General features: G+C 38.3%; 1 protein-coding gene across 2 annotated transcripts; it reads right to left on the bottom strand.

Moving 5' to 3' along the window:
* Positions 1–629: 629 nt before the first annotated feature.
* Positions 630–25,287, bottom strand: klhl4 (kelch-like family member 4). Of its 2 annotated transcripts, XM_031753398.2 has the most exons (12): positions 25,004–25,287; positions 20,635–21,101; positions 13,295–13,462; positions 12,198–12,334; positions 11,605–11,801; positions 9,269–9,481; positions 7,900–8,086; positions 7,532–7,756; positions 5,533–5,695; positions 4,248–4,460; positions 2,421–2,592; positions 630–2,047 (listed from the first exon to the last, which is right to left on the bottom strand). In XM_031753398.2, exons 2-12 carry the CDS (start codon positions 21,093–21,095, stop codon positions 1,988–1,990), a joined length of 2,196 nt encoding a protein of 731 aa, XP_031609258.1. In that variant the 5' UTR covers positions 21,096–21,101; positions 25,004–25,287; the 3' UTR covers positions 630–1,987. The 2 variants fall into 2 exon arrangements, with proteins under 2 accessions (XP_031609258.1, XP_031609341.1); XM_031753481.2 differs by lacking the exon at positions 20,635–21,101 and having other exon boundaries at positions 25,004–25,279.
* Positions 25,288–25,752: the final 465 nt, after the last annotated feature.

Below are 25,752 nucleotides of genomic sequence, written 5' to 3'. Positions count from 1 at the left end.
TGAGAAATTCCACATTTTACTTTGAGAGGTGAGTTTAGATCAAAGCTATTATCCCTTTATTGATTTCCCTTATGAGCTCTGGCAGGAAAAGATGCAGATAAACAAAAAATAGAAAGCTAGAGAAGAAGATTAATCTTTACATGATGTGAAAAAAAGGAAAGTGCAAAGGGGATTTTTTTTCCTGTTATGTGTCTAATAAACTGTGTATTTTAAAATCGCCAACAGGTTCCAGAAATTTTTTTTTTTTTAAAGTGCAAACGTGGACACATAAGCCAATATTATGTATGCGAAAGTGATTGAAATCTTACCAAACAAGCTAGAGGATGGTGGGCTGAAGGGACTATTTGAAGGGTAAACAATGGGGAAAAAACAAAGGCAAGCAAAAGCATTTGGTCCTCAGTCTGTTGATGGGAGATTGAAAAAACACAGCAATATCAACAAACATGCTTGCTTGATTTAAGAAGAGGGCACTGCAGCGAAAACAAAACTAAGGTTAACGCTGACAGACATCAAAGCAGCTTCCGAGCCTGTTTAGTCAAAGAATCGGTTATGTTTACTTGAAGCAGAACAACAAGAGTAAAGAAAATGTGCCCGGTGTGGGGCCACAGCTCTAAACATGGATTTGAACATGCAGAGAAGACTGAAGTCAGTTTATTTATGGGTTCTCATGCTGTACAAAATTATGATAAAAACATTAGCATTTGGCCCCAAAACGTGTTCGAATTACAGTTACAAATTATTATGAAGAAGGTCGTAATGTTTCGTTTTTCTAAACAGATATACCAACTACAAATGTAAAAATTCGAAACATTTGCAATAGTGAAGTGCTGTGGCAATCAGGTTTCCTAGTGCTGCAGGTAACGTGTTAAATAAAAGCTGTCATAGATTCACATAGCTGGTTTAGATGCACCTGATTCCACTGCAAGGGTTTGTGATGAAAAAAAAGATCTATGTAACTCAGAAGGTCTTATATCCTTAAAAATACAGACAGGACGGTAATGATCTTCATATATAATATTATATAAATCAAATGAAACATTCACTCGGCTAGCATGCCCTGGAAGGAAGCCAAATGAACAGCAATGACTGTAGTGATCGGAGGGCACTGGTTTAGGCATGATCCTATAAACACAAATGTCATTTCAGAAAGTTCACAAAAATCTGTACAGCAATGTGAAATATCAATATGATATATTTTTCTGTAATTCACAAATTTGTAAACTTTTAGAACATGTAACTAGTAACAAGACATCTAAGACAAGCAAATGACTTTGGTGTTTTTTAGCTACAGGCTTAAAAAAGCAAAATAAAAGCAATAAAATGTCTAAATATTTTATTCAGAAAAAAAAAATCATTTCATTGCTTTACTTCAACCCTCGGTGTTCACAGTGGTCTCCTATGCTTCAGAAGTGATTCTGACCACCCATGAGGAAAGACACTGGTACGGTTATTTCTATTTGTTACAACAATTTTCATTAGAGTGGCTATAAATGGAGATTTAATCCCAAAAATATATTGTGTGAGATGATACTGGTACGAAATGTTTGCGTAGAAATGTAAACTAACCTGGAGTTTGGCTTATTTGTTCAGACTGTAAGTTTTAAATGTAATCTTGCAGACATTCACGTCACTTTTCATAAAACTAGTATAACAAAGCCGTACAACAAAGGCCTGGCGCTGATTCGCAGCAGCTTGGCCGAGTCTATGAAAATTCTTGATTGGTCGAGAATGTGAAGAATGTGCAGTGCATTCCAGTTTCTGAACAAGTCCTTCCCAGTGGGCAGGCATGTCCACTAATGATAGCAACACTGGTTTATGGGCAAGGCTCTGTCTGTGTTTCCCTCTGAAAATTCTGGAGAGGCGAGTTAAAGTAAGAAAAAATAAAAGCATGACTCTCAAAGGATGCGTCCTTGATCTGTTGTTTTGTTTGTCCACTCTTCTTTGCTGCTCCCTCATTTGTTACCCATGCTGTTTTGAGACAAAACGCTCAAGGCAATTTCACCACCACCACACAGGCGCCTGCCCTGCCAATGTTAAGAGGGACCTCCTACAGGAAGACAGACAGGTTAACATGCAGTCTTTCATGTAAGGATGCCTTTTAAAAAAAATCCTGTTTTACTTCATGCTGATAAGGAGGTCAAAGGGTCAAGATTTAAACAAAAAAACATGCAAAAAGAAAAGCAACTATAAAATATTGATAGGCTTCAGTCACTTCAGATTTAACTGGAGCAGTGATGTTGGTTGTAACTGTTCTAGCAAAATATTTGCAGTTCTATTAAAGTTTTATTCTTTTTATAACTTTTTAAACTTTTTATTTTTCTCAGCTGGATTTTTTTTCATACTTTTTTAATCTAAAATAGTAGGAATATATTTGATAACTGTGTTTTTGCAGTTTCATTAAATTGAGTTAATGCAATTACCTCAGTCCACTCATTGTTCTGTGCATCGTAGGACTCCACAGTGTTCAAATACGACTGGCCGTCATATCCGCCCACTGCATAAAGCCTGTCACCCAGCAGGCAAACACCAACCGCGTCCCGGGGAACACTGAGGGGAGCCACGGTGGTCCAGGTGTCCGTCTTTGGGTCATACCTGTAATTAAAATATTTGGTTGAACAACTGGCGTTGGATTACATTACTTAGTATGGCGAAACAACATTTTCTCTAAAAGTTCATTTACTCAGTCAGTCTAACAGCATCTCATCCCCACTAATTGGAACGGCCTTATGTTCCTCCTCTTTAATCACAGATGTCTGAATGGTCACAGAGAACTAAACTGAAACATTAAAGCAAAAGACAAAGCTGTCTTTCCAAAAGCAGCTGGCAGATGCTCGGTCCAGGGAGAACTTGACTCATCAGACAGAATTTTCCACAGAAAGATTTTTTTTTTTCATCTGTTTGTCCATATTGGAAGTTAAGAGACATCATTTGATTTACTTTTTATGCTTATGAACAAAACAGTCACTCAAATGTTTAAAAATTCATCCACTAAAAAAACACATTTTTCTGTATACTCAAAAAACACACAAAAAAATGTGAATTGTGGTTGTTATTATTAAGTATTGTGTGCTGCTTGTTAAAAGTACATCAGTAACAATGTATATCGAAAATGTGAAACAGCCACGATCACATGATAATGCAGCTGAGCAGGTACTACATACTATATTTGAATTTAACAGATGAATAACTGCCTGTTCTTGTAACGGCTCATCCAACTTATCCCAGCTGGCAAAGTTAAAGAGGCAAGGTACATTCTGAACAGGCAGGGCTAACACAGAGAGACAGAGAACTACCAACTACCATATACACATGTGGTAGTTGGTAGTATATCACAACTTAATCTACCAAATATGTGTTTGGACTGTAGGAGGAAGATTGAAGACTGAAAAACCCTACTCACAACTTCATCTGCTACTAAGGTGCAAAGAAAAGAACAAAAGTTTAAAGAGGTTGAAGCTCCAGCAGCACTTGCGGTATGAAGAACAACTTTATTGCCTGACCAGCACATTTCAGCCTGTAGCCTTGCAACATTTTATCTTTTTTAGACTCGCTCTTCATGGAAGAACAACATTGTACCGCTTTCAACTTTTGCTCTTCTCTGTGTACCTTGAAAGTTGTGCCAGACATCTCTACTCTGTTTGCGCAACCTTTTATCTTTGTGAGACACACTCACCGTGGAAGAACTGCATAATACCAGAATGCTACAGGCTGTTTCAGCTACAGGCTGAAACATGTGGGTCGAGCAGTAAAGTTGTTCTTTGTACTACAGATGTATCTGGAGTTTCAGCCTCTTGAAAGGACCTACTCAACCAGGAGGTATAAAGTTATACAATACTGACCAGTGCATCACCATGACAAGAGAGAATATATATAAATATCTGAGTAAAATGTGTGTCCTAGAAAAAATGATGTCTGTATTTTATGCCAACACAGACCCGCGTGTATTTAAATCACGCCAACGGGTTTACCTCAGGTTTGGACTAAAGTGGATATTGTGGCCACCAGATGGTGCCAGATACTATAACATAAAACCATGTGTAGCAACAATGATCTCTACAATAGGGTATTGCGTAATGCAGACTTGTCTCCAAATGCAGGAACAGGGTGGGGATCAAGAGGAGCTCCTTTTTGTTCCTTTGAGAAAGTTTCCTATCTCGACCCCACCCATTACTGAGTTCAATGAACAGCAGTCCAAACATACTATTGTCTTCTGTATACTCTGGAGATGAGGACGTGCATTTACTGACCTCTCAACACAATCGGAGAGTCTAGAACAGTGGTTGGAAGCAGGGGCATCGTGTCCGCCCACGGCATACAGGAAGTTGTTGTATGTTGCTACACCCACTCCTCCTCGTCTCTTGGTCATCGGTGCACACATGCTCCACTTGTTGGTGTGTGGATCAAAGCACTCCATCGACCTAAGACAAGAGCTTCCATCTCGACCACCAACTGCAAATAATCTGAAAGATTAAAGTAAATTAAGCAAAAATATAAACAATTATTCGACAAATGAGTAGCCGCTGCATGCTTTGAAGCAGAATTGTTATCTAAACATTATCAGAACAGTGATAGTAAGACTGATTTTAGACGATACGGCGCTGAGCAGAACATTTTTCAAAGATAGTTTTCTTAGATAAGAAAAGATAACATCAGTGGGTTAAATGTAGCTTGTAGCTCACAAGCCAAACATGAAAGAAAGCACAGGCTGGAGAAATAGTTTGCTTGTTGTCTATTTTTGACTTAGCTGCAGAAATAACTCAGCAACATATTTAACACCGAATACAGGATGTAAAGGAGCAGCAGCCTCTTTTCTCCTTCAGCACACAAACATATTCAAATTAGGCTGAGAGCTGGTCTGTTATTTGCCTAATTTACTTTTAAATTGTGTTGTAAGGCATTTAATACATACAAATACATCAAGTGTTTTGCATTTATGGAGTCTAGATTATACTGTATAAATTACCACACTAATCAGAACAGCCTTTGCTCCGAGCTGCACTGTTGCACAGCCACCTTGGAGTTTATCTCACGCAGACCACAAAGGAAGTATAATGTTGTCGAACTAATAGTGCATTAATACTGCGCTCCAGCTTTTCCTGGACCACTGCACTGTGAGTTACACAACTATGCTTGTTTTATTTCATGCTCAAATCCAGCTGCAAGTTTACTGCCTGCAAAAACATTTGTTCCAGCAAATCACTAGCTAAAACTGACTAAGAGATGCAGGAATAAAGACTAACTGTGCTATCCTTATATGCAAGTTTACTACAGTCAAGCAAAAAAATGGAATTTATGGACGGCAGCACCCTAAAAAAAGAGCATACTCCAATTAGGCTTCCTTTTTAAGTGTGAATTGCCTGCAAATGTCTGCCTTCTTAGTACTAATTTGCAGAGGGCAATGGCTTTAGAGGCAGGCAAGCGGAAATACAATAGCACACTTTGCATTAAAGTTTAAGGTTGCACGTTTTAATTAAAAGGCTATGATGGGATAGTCAAACAGGTTAGACAAAGATGGGGGTCATAGCAACTTACTTTCCATTAAGTGCTGTGACTCCCATGGTGCTCCGTGGTGTCGACATGCTGGCCACGTAGTTCCACTGTCTGGCCTGTGGGTCCCAGCGCTCCACCGTGTTGAGATAGCTCCAGCCGTCATGGCCTCCTACAGCATACATGGGGCCCTCCAGCACAGCAATACCTACAGAAATAGAAATAAGAAATGAATGCTATCCAAACAATTAAGGCTGTAAAGATAAATAAGATGAATTGTCCCATTAGATAACTGCATATGGAAAATCAAACGCTATAAATATTTGCTACTATTAAAAAATGAAATAAAGAGAAGATTATTTTAATATTTTATGTACGTGTTTCGATCATGTGTGATTTTGTCTGCATAATTATATTAAGTTGTTTCAAATGTTCATGTGTTTACCTCACTGAGGTTAAATGTACCAAACATTTTTGCCAAAATTACATGAAAAGGCTTTCGAACATGGAAACCTTAAACACATCTTAGAGAATAATCAGTGAAAGGAGTCCAAAGATTTCCAAGTGAATGTTATTCTTAGAGAGTCTGAGCAGAGATACGTTTCTCATTTTAGAACGGAGCAGAGTGAGTCAACCAGCTGGCCAAAGCTATTCAGAAAACAGGAAGACTATAAAACTGCTTTGTTATTCCTCGTCCCCCAGTCACACAGGAATGGTTATTTCCACCAGCGTCAATGCAGAGGGTGCTTTAGCACAATGGATTTTTATATTAAAACCCTTATTTCCTTTGGTGAGAGTTCAATTATTTAGAGGAAACATGAGGGCAAGACCGCATTCAGAGAACCTCGAGTGACATAAACACTGTCAGATGAAAACTGGTCTTGTAGTGAGGCTTCTTTTTATTGCTGGATTGTGGGTTGGGAATAAAAAAAACAACACATTTTTTGCTTTTCTTTGCCCATAAAGCACACAGCAGGAAATGGCTATGCGGGGATGTTGGTAGACACTAAGTTAAAACATATTCAAAATGAAAATATGCACAAGATAAGCAAAGCACCAAGAGATATTTGGTACGTGAAAGATCAAAGACAGCGCAGGTAATCTGTACAGTGTGATCTCCTGGGCTTGCTGATACCTCCGACCACACTGTGTGAGTGAGCTGAATGCTTTGACAAGATCTCCCTCCTCTGTTACCCAGACCTGTTTCAACTGTGAATCAAAATGCTTCTGATATGAGATTTATTGGGCAGGGAAGGGTAAGGAAGAGCAGGGCCAGCACAGCTTGCCAAGCTTTGATAGGGGAATGGAAAAAATATCAAAGGTATATGTCAAAGATTTTTTTTTTCTTAACAGCCTACCAATTGTGACCTTATTAAACATGTATCCTGTTTGGTGTTTCAAAACATCTGCTTGGTTAACTGAGCTGAAACCTGAAACATATACAACCATATGTGTGATGTCTTTGAAAAAGTGTTTTCATCATGACATAAAAGCAGTTAATGAATTTGTTTTGAAAATTGATAAGTTGCAGTTTGTAATGAAATGATCATTCCAGTTAGTTGGCATTGGCCAGCATAACACTCAAGACAAAGTCACAAAGTTAAATTCAAGCACAATCCTGGCAGATAAGATGGCCTACAGTAGCAAGGAGTTCACCTGATACCCTCTATGCATTAATTTGGGAAATCTGATATGCAATGTGCTATTTAAATTGTTTTAACTTCCTACAGTTGTTGGGCATTTGCAAGCTACTTTGCAACCCACCTCTACCCCAGGTCCACCTTTCATACTGTGTCTGACTTAACCAGCATCAGAGCTGTTATCACTGCTTCCTGTTCTGTTCTGTATGGAAGGCTCTTCTTACCTCTAGCTTTCCACTTGAAAAAGAAGTAAGGCATGTTTTCCTACATTATTCTTTCCATGTATGTGCGTTGAAAGGCAAGGAAGTTTCAGAACACAGACATAGTACCAATAGTACTAAAAATGCATGAATGTAGATGGAAATAACAATATGCTGTTCACCAGTTATATGCCAATCACTCACCAAGCCCATGTCTGTGTGTTGACATTGGGGGCATGGTGGACCAAACTTTGGTTACAGGATTATAGCACTCCACCATGTTGGATGTCTTCAGTCCATCTCTACCTCCAACCACGTACAGCTTGTTATCTATCACTGCCACACCAAACTGCAGCCGGCGCCCATTCATGACTCCAACCTGGACCCAAGTGTTTGTTCGCAGGTCATACTTCTCTATGGTGGTAGAGCCTGAAATAAAACAAAATACCGCAATTTAAATAACCTGTGTTGCCATACACTTAGAACAATTGTGTATAAGCTAGCCCTCTCTTTTTTATACATCTGGCAAAGCCGTCTTCAGAATCTTTTCAGTAACTTGCTATGTCAATTACCTTTGGTAGCATCCATTCCTCCGACAGCATAAAGTGCACCAACAGTGGATTTCCTAGGTTTTGTTCTTGGGCTCTGAAACATTGGGCGTCTTTCAGGTAGAAGGTGGTACTTCATTGCTTCCATTAGCAGCTTTTGACATTCCAGATCGTCAGAGAACATCTTGTTGTTTTCCAGATCTGCAAGGAGCTATGTTTCAAGAAAAATAAAATTAGCTGCATTATAATGTGTGCCACAAATTTCTGTTTAAATCTCTGTTGTAGGAATGGTATTTGAAATATAATGTGTAGATTTGAAATTCCTTTGGAAAAAATGTCAGATATCTATAACTGCAAAACAGCAGTGAAAATTAAGATTATGATATGTTTTAATTAAAATGAGGTGAAAGCAAAAACAAAATTATTTCATCTTTGTCTATCATTAAACTATTACTTTAAAGGAAGTCACTATATCAATTATTACAATTAGATAAAACAGCAAAAACATAACAAACACACTGTATTTTCATGATTTTACTTCTTTTTTGTAAATGCACTGCAGGAGAGCTAAACTTTTCTTTCTGAGAAATGGTAGCACTCTTACATTTCCGCACAGAAACTGCAGTGAAGTTCCTTTTTATGTGGGTTTTCTCAGACATTTCACTTTCATATATTTTTGCATTTATTCATTGATACCGCTATGCCTGCGAGACTTAAAAAGAACTTTACCAGTTTTGAGAAGAAAAAAGAACAATGATTCATTTCTGTTGTTTATTTGCCTCGCAGCAAATGGCATCTCCCAAGCCATGGATGAAAAACCTTATGTATCATATCTTCCGCATATTTTTCATTTTGCAAACAATAATGCTGCAGGTTACTTTCTTGCATACTGATAATAAAAAAATAACTTGAACATAATTAGTTTTGGAAAGCAATTTGTCAGTGAAAATAAAATAGCATTTAAAAAAAAAACATAGATATGTTCATGCTTCATATCTGTCAAAAACGCTTATCTGTTTCCTGTTAGGTTATTTAAATCACGATGACCAAGTCGTAAGTCAGTGCTTACTTGCAGAAATACAGCATAATTTTACATCACATAAACAGCATGTTTACAGTCTGTAAATATACAATTTAATTTTAGACTGGTATAGCTGTATTACACAAACCTTCAGCTTGGTTTGTCAGTGTTAGGGATATTATTTCTATTCATTTTATTATTCGTTTTATGTTAACAAAGTTATAAAATTAGGAGTTACAACCTGGACAGACTATCAAAGATCAAAAATCACACCTTCTGTAATGAAGCCAAGCTGACTTGTACCATGTGAATCATCAGTCACAAACTCTAGCACAAGCATAAGCGACTTACAGTCCTGATCGGCTGTCTCACCTGTGGAGGAAGTAGGGGTAGGCGGATGTAAGCAAGAAGCACCCCGAGGTCCTGTTGTCGATTCTGGACATCATACCTCACCCACATCATCAAAGCTTGGAAGATCGTCTCTTCATCAGGAACGTTGATGTCATCGCTGGAGAGCAGCTTAACAATTTCAGCTGTGGGGAGCAGCAAGAACTCCTGGTTCTGAATGACCTCGAGGAAGTGTTCCTGGAACATAGCGGAGACGCAGAGGAGACAGATAATCATCAGTTATTAGCCGAGGAGTACGCTTGGTGCAGCATTTTGTGTGTGTCTGTGTATGTTTCTACACCTCTGAGGTCCAAGTGGCACAAGGACAGAGAGGTGAAGAAAAATGAACGTGAAGAGATAGAGAGTGCCAGTTTGGAGGTCTTTATCTCCAATAACTGATAACCGCAGTGAATCGCTCTCCATTTCTCAAATTATTTTTTTCCAAAGAACAGATGAAGCCATCATCTGTTTAACTTAGTTCAGTAAATAAAATGATCCACATAACAACAGACTACAAATCAATCTGGTATAGAGCATTCGCTCCAAAAAGCCTCCTCTTAAGCTAATATGGCATTTTTTCTGCTGATCATACATGATACCAATAAGCCTTTATAAGTCTTTAATGAAAAACAGGCTCTGGAAACCTTCATTACAATCCCACCAATGGCGTGTCCAGTTCCAAGTTTGATGGAAGCTGTTTTCTATTGCCTTTCTAAAGATTAATCTTCCATTTATTGGCCAGAAGCCCAGGCAATATTACAGCACTGCATGGCTACCTCTTCAAGGTCTTAGTCTCTGGGCAGTTCCATTAGAGATGATATATAAAACATTCCTGCTCATATGTGCATCTATGGTATGTCCAACATTAGCCACACAGAGCAAGCTTTGGCCATTTTTCTGCACTGTTTATGCTTTAAACAAAGCAGTAAATGATTCATCATTATTATCTTTAACAAATCGAGTGCTCACTGTAGAAAGCATGTTCAGTAATTACAAGAAACAAGCATGCTATTGATCATCAACGTGCAACACATTACAGTGTTCGTCCGATCTTTTGAGGGCAGGTTTTAAGAGCTTAACAAGGAGAGCCTTAATGAAATGAGGGACATCTATTGATCTCTGGTGCTAAAGAGGAGGGAGAAACTCAATCCAGCTCTTTGACATTGCGTTAAACCAATACATTTGTAACTGCAAATGCTGAAGAGCAGAACAAAATTGAAAGCTTAGCCAAGTTTGTTTCATAACCATTTAAAAGGATGCGTTTGTAGATACTGGCAGACTCACAGCAGTCGAGTAAACTGCTCAGAAAACAAGACCAGCAGCACAGGATATTAACGAAAGAGTAATTGAAAAACGAATGCTTAATTGGAGCGAGGCTGGGGAAAATTACCTTCCAAAAACTTTTGATTACTATGTAATTTTCACTGGTTTGCAACAAAGACTGCTCTTTATTATTTTCTAAGATCAGGATTAATTTACAAAACCGAAATTTTCAAGTATTAATTGAAATGCTGTGTGGAAATCAAAGTATTTTACAGCTGTAAAAATATTGCAATATGAAACTATATAATATTAAACGTGTATATACGGAACATTAAAGCATTCTTTCATGAAGGAAAAGGGTGTCGGAAGCTGCCGTGCTGTAATGGGAAAAAACAAGCTTATCAAAACAAAAATCTTCAACTCAGAGGATAGAGGATAGTCTTCCAGGAAGCCTGAACATCCCTGCTCATTACTGAAGTGACTGAACAGGAAGCTGGGCCTCTTGTGCACTTTTATGATTAGATTAACCTCCTGGTCTCGGATGGGGACTGTGTAAACAGAGTGAGCAGATGTCCTTTAGGAGATAACGCCTGTCTTGTGCTGTCAGTTCTGCATGACCAGCAAGAAATTATCTGACGAACATGTGGGTGAATCCTAATCCAATAGGAATATTTCTCACAGACATGTAGAGTAATTGCATATCTTAAACAAATAAATCCAAACAAGCGGTGTCAAGAACTCGGTTGGTTATTACTTCCTGTGAGTGCACAGTAATGAAACTAAATTTTTTAAAATTCGTATTAAAGTTATGTCTTTTATGATTAGAGAATCCCCTGTGTGTGTGTGTGTGTGTGTGTGTGTGTGTGTGTGTGTGTGTGTGTGTGTGTGTGTGTGTGTGTGTGTGTGTGTGTGTGTGTGTGTGTGTGTGTGTGTGTGTGTGTGTGTGTGTGTGTGTGTGTGTGTGTGTGTGCAATGATGAGTGCAATCCCATTATTTATTATGATCTGAATAATGCAGCCCACCATGAAAATGTGGTCTGGCTTTGTTCACAGTCCTACCATGGTGTAGTTATGAGCCACATTAAGCAGGTCCACACAGCCCTGGGCATCTGCAAAGGAACGGATTCCCAGGCAATTGGAGGGATGAAGCTGTTTCATCAGAAAGTTACAGCAAACCTGGATGACTTGTGAAAGCTGGAGGAGACAAGCTGCTGCCAGTAAACTCTCAATGGTCTCCTCTTTCAGCTCAAGGACACCTGCAATGTCACAACATGGAAACTACATGAAAAACAACACATGACTGAAACTGCATGGAAGCAGTTTTGCGATTAACATTTGAATCAAATAAAAGGCATCAACAGCTAAATTATAGCATTAATAATAAAATCACTTAAAATTTTTACAGGGATAGCCATTATTATGATTTTTACCATGCAATTTTTAAACTGTAAAAAGTGGATATTTTGATTAAAGCATATTTCCCAAGCGGCCATTTGCCCAGTAAAAAAGAAAAGAAGCAATTTTGTGTTGAAGTCCTGCCCAGTCTGCCAGCTCTATGATGAATTGTCTTATTGATTCATTTTAATCATGCTGCATTTCAGAAGTCTCATAACTACTTACAAGGGCTAGTGAATGTCTTTATAAGCACTCACCAGTGTAGGCAAAATGAACCAGGGATCTGAGGGCTTCTGGATCCACTCCCTCCATCTTTATCTCTTCCTGCTTCGCCTCTCTCACGTCACTGGTGAACATAGCAGCGAAGTAGTCCGACACAGCACTTAAGACCAGTCTGCCATAAAGAAAAAAGATCAATGAATTGGGTTACATGTTGGTGAGAGATCTATGTTCTTGTGGTTTTAAGAGTGCCCCCAAATGAAGCTCTGCTTCATAACAAACAGCATGCCTCACATGACTCAATACACCATATTCATAATGTGCTGTCAGTGTAATTATTCCATTTTACAGTGATTTATAGCCCCCTTCCACCACTGTATGATTCCACTTTGTCAGCCTGTGATAAATTATTTTATCCCACATACAGTATGTTATGCTAATAGCTACAATGGTCAGACTTGTAATTATGTTAACTAATTTGTCTAGCAAGCTCAAGCAACAAGCTTGTGGATTCATGAAGGAAGCGTGAATGAATAAATCAGTCAGCATACATTCACACGTGCTTATGGTTTCTAATATGGATTTTTATGGTTTAAACTTTGCTTTACGTGATTGTATCTGAAAGTAGAATTTAAAAATCCAGCTATAAAAATTCAGGCAACTAAGTTACTAAGATACTGGCACTGTGGAACGTACCAGATCCTTAACATAATATACTGTGTGGATAGACATACAAGCAGATCCACACAATGGTTCTCAGCAGTCAAGAGATGCCATGCAGTGGATCACAATATTTGTCCATGTATAGATTTTAATGTAGGCATAAGGCTGGGCAATGGTGTAATTAGATCACAGCGGAGTAGATATTAGAATGCAAACCAGTGAACACTGAGTTTGCATACCTTTCTTGTCACCGGAAAATCAGAAGAGACTTTCTTTGAATTTCAAAGCTCATCCAATTATTCCCCATATAGATCAAACTGACCAAATTTATTGCAAACTGTGGCCCAGACCAAAGTCTGACTGCCTGCATTGCTATCTTAACGAAGTGCATCCAGATGAGCTTCTTTTTAACTCTGATCTAAAGCAGTAAGTAATTAATGAAATCAAAGCAGACAGAGGCACAAACACCAACCTGTGAGCCGGTATCTTGTGGTCCCCTGCTATCAAGAGGACATCACACAGTTGCTTGTGCTGGAGGTAGGTCTCCATTTTCCGGAATGTCTGTTCCGCATGGTTTGTGGCTTGGAAAAACTCATCTGAGGAATTGGTATTCATTCTGGAGAAGGTGCTAAGAACCAACCTGTGGAAGAAGAGCAAAGAGAGAGGAAGAAAAAAGACGTGGTGTAATTTAAAAATATAAAAACAATTAACCCTGACTGTATAACTGCAGCATCTATACAGTCTGTGCGATATAATCAACATGTTGCATTTTTAACACAGCATTGAAAATAGTTTGCCCCTCCCTATAGGTATGGAATCTAGACATGTTTAAATGTTTTTCTGTTTGTTTGGTTGTTTATGATGAACTAACACAATATGCAGGGAGATCCACTGAGGGAACACAAGGGTTCTTAGCATTCAAGAGAGGTCATGTGATCTCTTTAATTCAGCCATTCAACTAAGGGCCGGATGCTCCGATATTGACAACACCGTGCAATGGATCACAGGGTTTGTCCATGAATAAGCTGTAATGCAGAAATAAGGCTGGGCAATGGTGTAATTAGATCACAGTGGAATAGAAATTAGGATGCAAACCAGTGAACACTGAGTTTGTATACCTTTCCCATCATCAGAAAATTAGAAGAGACTTTTTTTGAATTTCAAAAGCTGCTTAGGCAACAAAGCAAAAATATTAATCTACTACTTTTAAATGGAAAAAAAAGATTATATTTTGTTTGTTTGAGATGAGCTAACACAATATGCTGCTGAATAGACATATCAGCAGATCCGCTGTGTTCACTCAGTGGATCTGCTTGTGTGCTTGTGATCTGTTTAATTCAGCCATTCATCTGGATTTTTTTAATTATTTGTTTTTGTCTGTTTTGGGGGGGTTTTTTTGCATGATTTTGTCATTTATGAAATCTAATACCAATGTAGGAGCAGCGACTCCATTTCTAGAAGACATGAAACACAAGTTAGTAGCGCTGCGACAAATTATTCAAGAAAATGTATTACTCTCACTCGCTGTTAACTCTTTCTGTCCAAATATGAACTAAAAACAAAATTAAATAGCTGTACACAGCGAGATAAACAGCAAATTACCAACGACACAAAAGAGCGTATTTGGACACATTGCACTCCTGAATCCTTTTTTCCCTGCGGTGAATCTGCATCTTTCTTGTCACTCTAAGCTGAAATTAAAACTCTTATGGACTAAACTCCGTACATAAGTGGATAACTAAGCACTGCAGTCCAATGGGACAAGCCAGCAGCACAATCAATGCAACAGCTTTGCAGCGAGAATGCGCGCATGCCTTTTTGTCTGTTCCTGTGTGCCTCTGCATATCTGGGTGTGCATGTGTGTTTTCCAAAAAAACAGCGACTTAACAAGTGAACCAGCCTGTTCCTCACAGCATTGTGGCAAGGCTGAGTCCCCGTCCCCATAGGCTGCTAGATTACATGCTGTTTTATAGGCATCCGAGTAATCCCTCACACTCATGGCAAATATTGCAGCCCAGTCACTTTGGTGTCCTTCACAGAAAAAGTCTACTCAATGACATTTAGAGTTGTTTGTTATGCTACATAAACACCCAAGCCGTCTCTCTGGGGGAATTTACAGTCATCTCATGGTGATTCTGCTGTGTAAAGACTGATAGTGCTCAAGAAAAAAAAAATGTCACTGCTATTTTAAGCAACACTTTATGTCCCCCGCTCATTACTACTCATATGCTGATATGAGAGCTGCATAAACCGGTGAAGTTACAGATTTGTCAATACAAATGAACCGAAAACCCTGTAATGCTTGGCAGAGCAATATATTGGCATGCACTGGGATTGATACTGCAGGAAAGACGGAGGGCGTTTTATTGACATCCTGATTAATACGCTATTATAAAAATTTTCAGCCGAGCCTGTAACTTTCCCCTCTTTCACTATCAAAAGCAAAAACATTTTCCATCCAGGCTTTGTTTATACAGCACACTAGTCGCAACCATATCCTATGGTCTAAGCTTTATTGGGAGACTTTATGCTAAATTCAAATGTAATTTATTGCCCTGTCATGATATTCCCCACTGACTCCGGAGTCTTGGAGAGGAACACCAAACAAGACTGAATAAACAGTTGGGCCATAAAACTGAGATGCATTGCCTTTGTATTGGCTCCAAGGCATGCTGTAAGGATTTTTCATGCCTACCAATCTCTCCGACACTAATTGCTTTGGTATCACATTCTAGGGAGCAGTAAATTTGCTCTGAGGTGTATATTTTGCTTCCAATAGTGGGCTGGATCATCACAGGTATAGCCCAGTTTTATAGAGGCACTAAAACCCTAGAACACCCATCTGAAAAGAAGCTGCTGTACAGACAATACATTGCACAAGGCACACTACAAAGCAATCCACATAAAGCCGCATTGTCAGAGAGCATCCAGATTTCTTTTGTACTGTACAAACTAAAACATTTTTTGCATCTGCTTAAAGTCAAATCTATAAGAAGTTAAATAATAAGACAAAACGCAATAAGAAAAACGGAATTGGAGATTCTGCCTTATTTATCATAACACCTTATACTACATCAGTTTTCCTTCAGTGAGCGCATATCACCCCAAGTCTTGTCATATGCTCCTCACACCCTCTCAGAGCTATCACACCACAGTGTGACTAATTGCTTCTGAGACACTGCATATTTAAAAATTCCGCTATGCAGGTGAAGCAGAGGCAATGCAATATTTATTGAATTTGTCAGGACTTGTAGCCCAATTGTGCAACTTTTGACCACAAGATACAGATAAATACACAGTACACGAATAAATAATGATAGAGAGCAGGTCATTTAAAAAACTGCAAATACACGAAGGATTGTTAGGCTGTTTATGTCGTTTTGTCATCAGCTTTTAAAACCCTTTAGCTATAAAGGTTATGTGTCAGATATGTTGTTGAAATTCTCGTTCTTATTCCAACTAATGTCAGCTCCATCTCTCTATATGAGTGCCAAATATGAAATGAATCTTTGAAAATGGATTAGAGCATCCATTTTCCCCAGAAGTCGACTGAGTAGCTTGAGTTGTGTGGAAAATCCAGCAACTCCTACAAAGCTTTATACAGCTTATGCCAGCTCTATATATTCAATGAGATCCTTTTCTTTCTGTATTCTGACAGTCAGTATACTGCCACTGGGCTTTATGTTGAAAAAATTTTATACACTGGCTGTAATAACTTGATCCAGACATTGAGACTGAGATAGCAGCTCTGCACAAACATAGTTTTCTCCCTGAAAATTATAGCTTTTTGGTTTTGTTTTTTTTATTTCTTCCTGTGCCATTGTTACAGTGGGCAGGCCTTTACTACCAAAGCTTGTAAAATCTGCTCTGACTGTGGTCGAATGGGCCATTTATATTAGGGTGAATGCAGAAGGGGGGGGGGGAACACAGCAGTAATATTTTGTCTTCCCAAATATTTTCAGTCATCTGAGAGGTCATGAAAGCGAAACAAAACAAAAAAACAAACAAATAATGACGCATGCTCCAAATACACAACATGATTAAGGGTAGGGTAAAAGATGAGTGTCCTCACAAATGTAGAAACACATGCATATGTGTGTATTAGGAGCTGGGGGCGTCCTGTAAGTGAAAAATGTGCAGATCTTAGCAGAAATCTCCGTACTGCTTTGCTGGTGGCAGGTTAACTTGCATAAGGTATGAGGATGTCATATTGTGGATTGTGCATAATTTATATAAATCTGATGTTTGTGGCTAAACAAATTAGTCAGTGATCTTACAGCAATGGAACCTGGGCTTCATGTGTTGTATATACTGGATATTTAAAGGTACTTGTTATATAATATTTATAGTTGTAATTTTAAAGTCTCTGGGAGCCCCTAACTGTGGTAAATGTGGCATTTTCCTAAATCTTACCAACGCTATGTAATTGTGGATATTGTGATTTATATTTTAGTCTGTCATAATTATTAAATTGATCACAGTCTGTACCTCCTTAATCTATTTCAGTGCAAAGGGCTATGAGTGAAACTGCTGAACCAAGTCATGGCCCCTTCTATGGTATCCATGGAAAATTCATGAAAATTCATGAAAATTCATGTCTCATTTGAACAGAAATTACCGAATGTGGGCGGCACATAATGTGTGTCTTCTCAGTATTGCTCAAAGCCTTGTATAAGCACAAAGAAATTTTTACGATAATTCTCACTTCATCTTTAGCTTCCATCTAAGATTGCCCTTGGCATACAGAATGCTGATTGGGCAAACAACATTCACAATTTATTATAGGCAATAACACAATCACCTAAACCCTGAGGGAGTAATTTAAAGATTACAACAGAAAGTTTGTGTTTTGCAGTTTACAAATATCTTACGAATAGGATGCATCAACTGGATGTGTCACACATAGACCTAATAAGCCTTGTGGCATTATGAAGAATTGGACAACTATCTGAATTACTGCTGCTGACAGGGGGTAAGGTGGTGGTATTTCTTTTCCAAGGTGGTGGAGAGGGAATTGAGATATCATTCATAGTAACAGCACACTGACTCAAGCCACTGTTAGTGTTTATGTGGGAAAGGTCAGGGTTTCCATTCCTTTCAGGTTAACTTCTGCCATATATTTTCTGTCAACTGTAGAAAGAAGCTATTTGGATGAGAGTCATGAGGACAGAGCAAATATACAGTATATAGATGCAGCATTTGGGGCATTCACTACATTTGATTCAATAGCTTCCACAGTATGTAGAAGTCACTTGGACAGTAAATGTTTTGTAATTTTGAGAGAATGTTAACAGAATGGGAATAATTCTAACACTGCAGACCACAACATAAATGTGTCACTGACTTTTCTCAAAATAAATACTCATTGCACGTGTAAGCTTTTGTCTTTCTATACTCTTTAGTGTAACCACATTACATATAATCGAGTGAATATACACCCACAAGAGGTGCACAGTTTTCATTGAATTTGCCAGATAAATCAGTTTGACAGTAATCTGAGTTATGAATTCTACTATGAAATGAAAGAAAATGGTGGGACTGAGACATTATAAGAATGAAAACTAGTCACTGAGTGGCATATATCTCAAAATGACTGACAGGTATTTCCTAGCTGTAGAAAAAGGCCAAAACTTTTGTGTTTTTCACTGCCAGCAGAACTCATTTGTGAGATTCAGCCTGAGGGATTGTCACAAATTATGTGTCAAGGATTTATGATGTGAGACATAATAAGGCCACCCAGCTGGTAGAGTAAATGAATGTGCATATCTCAGTGACATCCACACATCTGCTTAGCTGCAGATGAACATGTGAGCCATGATGTGTGACACAGCCACTGGTCTAATTCACCAGGCTACATCGTACATCCATCCCAAAGTCATTTCCAGCAAGTACTCCTTCACAGTTATTGAGTTGGTGTATTTCCATTAAGCACAGCCGTGACTGAAAAGTGGCATTATGCAATGCAACTATTTATTTCTGCAATAACTGCTCACGACTAAATTTTACTTTCCAACGATTTATGGTACTGAATGATTAAAAAATATAGGACTCTTCATCATATAAAGCATTTGCTCACGGGGCGAACTTTAACATGGGAAATGATGAAATCTCTGTCAGTATCAAAGAGTCGAGTTCTTGGATTTTTCAGGTTAGGCTGGCAAAACAAAATGTAAAATAATTCACGATAATGTCTTAAATGAATAAAGCTACAATCAAACGCATAAGAGCAGAGTGTATGCTCCAACAAAAACAGAACCATTTTAATATTTCAGAATTGTGTGAATGTGACGACTGTGCTGTATTTTACATGACCAGCATGAACTCAAGGTCCCCGAGAGCCAGAGAGTTACACATTTTTACTGTGAGTCACATCTTTTATGCATGCACTTTTCACACATAGGGACTCAAAAATATGAACATCTGCCAATTATGCCAACACACAGTGCAGGATGTTGAATTGATTCCAAAACTGTACCTTAACTGAGAATTATTCATGTTCTTCCCTGAGAACCAAACCATCCACTGACTGTGATATCTATTCAATTCATATTGACACGTTTTTGGCTGTAGGTAGAAACTATGTATTGGGAATTAGGTGCTTTTTTCTCACTGAGCACTGTACAAAAACGTAGGGGAAGGTTTACTTTCATTGTTCACTTCCTCACCAGGTGTACAGAACAAAAGCGTACAGGAATCAGCGATGCTTAAGGACCAATTCACCTTAGAATGTCACAGCCGAGATAAAAGGAAACTTGGTCTTTTCATCTTTAATATGACGTGCTTTTGGTCTTCTGCCAGACAGTGTGTGCGCGTGCACACACACACAAATACACACACAGCAACACACATATAGAACTCTAACCTATTTACTTCCTGGAAGAAGCTGTACGATCACATGGAAGTCAGAGGAAAAACGCAACATGAAAAGGCAGGGGGAAGGATTTATAGCTGTAAAACTCACTTCAGTATAGGATTTGTAATAACATTCTGCTAGAAAATAAATCAAAAACCATATACCAGCCACTAGCTTGAATAGCTTTTAGCTCATAAAGTGGATGTAGTTGTGCTCGGCAGTCTAGATAATTCATGCGATTGCACTGCTTCTTCTTTTTATAGGTCCAGTACATGTTATGTGATGTAATCACTCCTTCCAGCTATCCTTTTATATTTCTATAGAAGAATGCCATAGTGTGCCTTGTTAAAACAAAAACACTCAAAGGAATACTGTGCATGTAACGTGGACCACAACACAGTCAGAGGAGCAGGAAAAGCCTCAGCTTTCAGTTCAATGAATAATTAAAAGGATGTTTTATTGGTTCATCCTGCCTAACATGCTGTGGACAATGAGAGTGAGCTGTCCCCAGGTGAGCTATGGTAGAAGCTGAACAGCCTGAGTAAACTGGAAAATGATGGCTGTGCAGTTCATTTAATCTTTGCATAATTACAGGATCTACATGCATAATGGCACAGCTGATATTTAAGTTAAAATGCAGTTTCACAATGTTCAGCCATTTTTAAGTATGACTGTTATATCTTTATTATTTAAAGTTGGGTTGTGCTCTTTTTTAACTGATAACAACAAACCCTTTTTAAAAATTTAACCAAGGGGATACTGCCTAATGTGTAATATTTCTTTTTTTCAGTTGCTTATTTTATTCAGTAGCTATATTTTCACTGTGAAAACTGAAGAAACCGTGTATTTGTAAAACAGCATCCCATAACCAGTCTCTGCCAACTGAGCATATGATCAAAAGTGACCGTTATAGCACTTTACCCAGTCTCCTAATTTCTAACACCTAATAACAGTCATACCTTTCTCTGGCCTCCAGCTCTGCAGGGTCTTCTGTGGAACTCTTTACATCTTCTTGGCCAGTGTTTGTGTCATCTTTCCTTGTGGTGCTGGGACAAGAACTGTTCTTTGAAGAATCTTCGCTGGCCTGGGAACCTTGGATGGTGCTCTGCTGATGATGCCATGATTGATGACCTGCTCTGACATAGACAGGTGTGGGGCCTGGCGTTGGTGCCAAGATGCTGTGGACTGGGCTGTTAGTCTTCCGGAGACCTCCAACACCTCTTTCCCGCGAGTGACTTTTCAGTCGTCCCTGGACAGGCGTTCCTCTGTGGTCCAGGCCATCCTGCTGAATGTAACCTCCTCCACTACCAACCCCACCGCCTCCTCCACCAGCCGAACCTTGGGATGAATGGCTGAACCAGCGCCAGCGAAGCCTGAGGATCTGTTTCACGTCAAATTCCTTCTTCCCTGACACAGACATCCTCCTCTGGGTTTGGAGAATAAGGCAAGGGAACGTTGAGTCCCCAAAAACATGGAGAGCAGAGAAGAGAAGAGCCTTGGTTTCAGTCCTCACTGACTACAGTGTGCCTCTTCTCTTCCGTTATTGTCTCATTACTATCATGACCACCCCCTCCTCCTTCTATTACTCCTCCGTTGTTCTTTTAGTGGAGATGGAAAGCAGTCCTCTGCAGCTATTGTTCTTGTGCCTGAGACTACAACCCTCCCTCCAGTTCCCCCTCTCTTTCTTTCTCTTTTTTCCTCCTGTGCTGCTGCTGTTTCTGTTTGTTGCTGCTGTTGCTGCTGCTGCTGCTGCTGCTGCTGCTGCTGTGCTGAGTTAATGCACATGCATGATCCACACTCCCTCCCCTTCGCCTCGTCTGTTTCGCTTTCTCTCTCGCTCTTTCTCTCCCTCTCTTTCTCTCCAGCTCTGCGTAGACCCCTTCGATTCTGTTCTGTGTGTCTCAGTGTGACCATGAGTATGTTCTCTGTATGTGTATGTGAGCTGGCTGCTCTTGCTGTGAGGTGGAGGTGGGGTATCGTAGAGCCTAGATGATGAGGTCACACCGTAACAAAGTAAATCACTGCTTGTTGAATGAGGAACACAGGAAGCTAGCTAACTACTAAAAACTAGTTCTACATGCTAGGATCATTTGCAGGGGCTCTTATTACATTAATCTACGTGAATGCACATTCATGCTTGTCCATAAACAGAAAATATGAGATACATTAATCTCTCACAAATAAGCACCACATATCTCCTCACGCTGTTAAATGGCAGAGAAATTAATTTCACACTAATACACACATTTATGCAGTCTGCCATTTTGACATCAAACAGAATCGCATGGGAGAATGTGTCAATGTAGGTGCCCATGCAGAAAAAATATATTCCCCTTCACTGTCTTGAAAGCCCCCTGTAATTACAAGTGAAAAGACTACATACTGATGAGCCTTCAAGGTCATTACAAGCCTTCCTCCACAGTCAGGCATTATATTTTACTGTTCCTTCCTAACATATACTTGAACATATTTCAAAGTAAAAGTGACAGAAGAACAGTGTGTATGTTTGGAGACCACTTATAGATTTTTTATTTCATTTGTTACCCATTGTAAACTAGGAAAATTAGTGGCGAATACTTTATCACACCTTTTTTATATCTGGATTGGATGAGGACGATTTATGTATTTCTGCAATGGAAAAGCTCTGTCAGATTTAATGTTTTGCACCTTAGCTTCCCAGTACTATTTTCACAGATTTTATTGCTGTATAACAAGTTACAACAAGTTTAACTTTTACTACTGTGAAATAGATGAAAATGATAATGCAGCAATGTCTTTGTGTACTTATGCCCAATTTTCACTTCTGTCAAAAGTGAGAGGAAACCCTTCCTCTCAAAATGCCTTTATCCTCCGTGATCAGCTTGAGCTAAAATATGGGTTATTTGCTAGGGCAGTTGCACATATATTAAATTTCTTTTTACCTCTAAAATATGCTTAAATATATTGCTCTAGGAGGTTGTGCATTGCCAATGACATTATCAATGGAGTAAGAATTCTAGTCTGTTTCCTTTGTCTATTTCAAAACAAGCTCTTTGAGTCTTTAAATCTACCATAAAATTCCGCTGTCAGTTACCATCAGTGCACACAGCTAAATGTACAGACCTTTACGAGGAAAATGCATGTATTGCAGAATCAAAACAGAGGTCTGCCATGTAAAATATTGTATTAGTTTTTCTTAATTGCTTTGGCATTTTTCTCTGATCAAACATACAGTCATACAATAAAGTTAACTTGCAAAATGCTTTCTCCAAACCCTTTTTTCATCTGTTAAAATTAAGGATTTGTGGATTAAAAGTTCCTTAAATATGCTGTCAGATTTGCATCAGTACATTCAAATTTCCAGGTTTTCACTACCATTTAATGTACTTTACAAGACAAGAGTCATGTTTATAAGAAAAAAACAACGTTTGATGTGTACCATTATCAAGAAAAAAGTACTGTGGAAACAGAAACTACATTGTGCAATTGTGTGTTTCAGTAGCAAAACAGTGCTGGAAATGGTTGTTCTCCTGCAGTTTAACATGCAGTTTAACATGAAAGCGACCTAGCATGCAAGCTAGAACTACCTGCTGCACTCTTCTTCATCACCCTCCTGCCATATATCCTTACAGATGAAGCTTTCAAAACACTATGCAGCTTTCTCCAAAACAGTTTCTTACTTGAATACATCAGACAGTGATTTTCTCCTAATTTGAATGCAGAAACTTAGACAGGACTCAGTGAAACTTTAAAATTTCCCCTTTCAACCGCAAATATATTCTCCGCAAATTAATTAATTTTAGTCTAGAAGCTGGATTTAATGTTTTATAAGATGATTTTTTTTAATCAAGGTGCAGATGTGGGGAATTGTATCCTGACTAGATGTATTAAAGGAATATTAAAAGAGCTGTGTGAAAAAAAGTCTCATAAAACATCCAATCCAACAGTTTTTCAAAATGCTACCAATAATGCATCATGACAACAGAATGGATTCTTAATGGAAAAATACATTAGAAAGTCCAAGTATGCTATAATAATGACCTAATGCACAGTAACATCGCACAGGGTAATCTGTTTTTTTTGCACAGAAGTCAAGGGCACAGTCTAGCTGTACACTGCACAACACAACAAGATGCCAGATTGGCGTGGTCAACCATATTATCGTCCAACATCTGTCTCCCCACTACACATACCATAGCTGCATGCCTAGTCAGATAGTCACTGAATTTAAGCGGTCGGTTTGGAGTAGCAGTCACATTAAGATTAGACACTCAAATGTCTTAAATGATATATACTACATTAAATTGTGTAAAAATGCAAACTACAAAATTAATGTAATGCCTTCCTTCCTTCCTTCCCTACAACTGTAGCTTGCCTCCACCAGTGTGTGAATGTGTGTGTGAATGGGTGGATGACTGGGTATGTAAAGTGCTTTGGGGTCCTTAGGCGGGGCTAGTAAAAGCGCTATACAAATACAGGCCATTTACCATTTACCATTTACCATTCCTTGAAATCCCTTGATCCTTTCCTTTGTTTGCTTGTTTTTGTTTGTTGCTATCTAATTATGTATCACTAATGCTAGCTAATTATTTCTTTTGAAAATGTAAGAACGATCTCATATGTCAACATGTGTGATGTGATTTGTTGGGCAGAGACTACCAAGACCCAATCAAAGAAAATGCCGTCAAAACATAAAAAAACACACACTAACACACTATGTTCTCTCTTCATTGCAAGCACTCAAATGACAATCATGAAAGTACACTTATACATGCACACACCAAAAGCCATTTTAAATTTCCACACAATAGAGATTTCAACCTTTAAAACAGAAGACTACCTAATAGTTTGCTATTACATTCTTAACTCAGTCTATGTAAAAAGGAAATTCAGTTGTCAGCTTACTATGAAAGCCAGAAAATTGTGTTTAGTCTGTGATTTTATGGCTGAAAAAGCAGACATGACTGCTGTATAGGAAATATATGGACTATGGCATACTATTTAGGAAATTACCGGACAGATTTGGACACAGTGTTTAGTTCTGTCTGGCAAAGGAAAGACAAAGGTCTTTCAATAGGCAGTCTGTGAATAATTTCATTTCTTCAACATTCACTTCACATATTTTAACTTTCCATACGTTCATCACAAATATATTTAACTTCATAAAACATATATTTTCAATATACGTCTTGTTTATGATTGGATCTTCTTGCATCTAAACTAGTTTATGCTTTCAGTTCATATTGTTTGGCAAAACGATCATCTGGCAAAAGGGACAATGTGAGTTAAATTACAGCAAATATCTACAAAACAGCCCAAATCATCATATTTAGTAATCTTTCTTCTTACCTGAGAAATTGATTTGAAGTATATTCCTCAACATTCAAATGTTCAAAATGATCTTTTAAAATGAATGGCCAACAGGGATGATCCTCATGACTGCTCGAACTCTTTCACTACAGAATTGTTTGCTTCTCCAGAAAGGAAGGGGGCACTTTCCTCTTTTGAAGGAAACTCCTGATAATTCCCTTCCTCTGTACGACAATAACAACTGCATTCAAGCAACCAGGTCCTATCCTGTGTTTAAAGCAAAGCTTTCACAAAGCCCTTTTCAGTAAGAGGCTTCTGTTACGTTCGTATTGATGAAATTTAATGTGTCATAGATTTTTAACTGTAACATATTTCAATTATTATATAAAACCATTAAACACGATATTTTTGTGAATCACCAGTAAATTTTAAGTATTTATAGTATATATTTTGTAATTCTAATCTCAGTAAATAAAATAGTCAAATATAAAAAAAAGGTTTAAAACATCTTGCAATAATCCAAGTCCTCGTGATTTCATTACAAAAACACAAGTCAAAAGTCTTTTGAAGAATAATCAGTATGAGTGATGTTGTATTTTAACTCAACCACTGGGGGGTGTAATCACATTTTAGTTTTATATGGCCATACTCAATATCATAGAGGTTAATGATTTAATATTTAGCTCCAAACATTAATTATTTTAAGAGGATCATAACAATTTTTTTTAGCATCTATTTACATTACCACAATTAATAGAAATCCTACAATATGTGGTCAACAAATAAAT

This window comes from Oreochromis aureus, linkage group 2 (genome assembly GCF_013358895.1).
Source record: "Oreochromis aureus strain Israel breed Guangdong linkage group 2, ZZ_aureus, whole genome shotgun sequence".
Lineage (NCBI taxonomy): Eukaryota > Metazoa > Chordata > Actinopteri > Cichliformes > Cichlidae > Oreochromis > Oreochromis aureus.
The sequence above is the reverse complement of the archived record's forward strand: the minus strand, read 5'-3'. Positions and strand labels throughout refer to the sequence as shown.

Coding starts and splice junctions, on each gene's coding strand:
- klhl4 (XM_031753398.2), bottom strand. CDS start 21,095: ATGTCTGTGTCAGGGAAGAAGGAATTTGACGTGAAACAGATCCTCAGG. Junction 13,463..20,634: donor GAGCTGGAGGCCAGAGAAAG/GTATGACTGTTA, acceptor CTTCTTCCACAG/GTTGGTTCTTAGCACCTTCT. Junction 8,087..9,268: donor TACCCCTACTTCCTCCACAG/GTGAGACAGCCG, acceptor CTTGAAACATAG/CTCCTTGCAGATCTGGAAAA.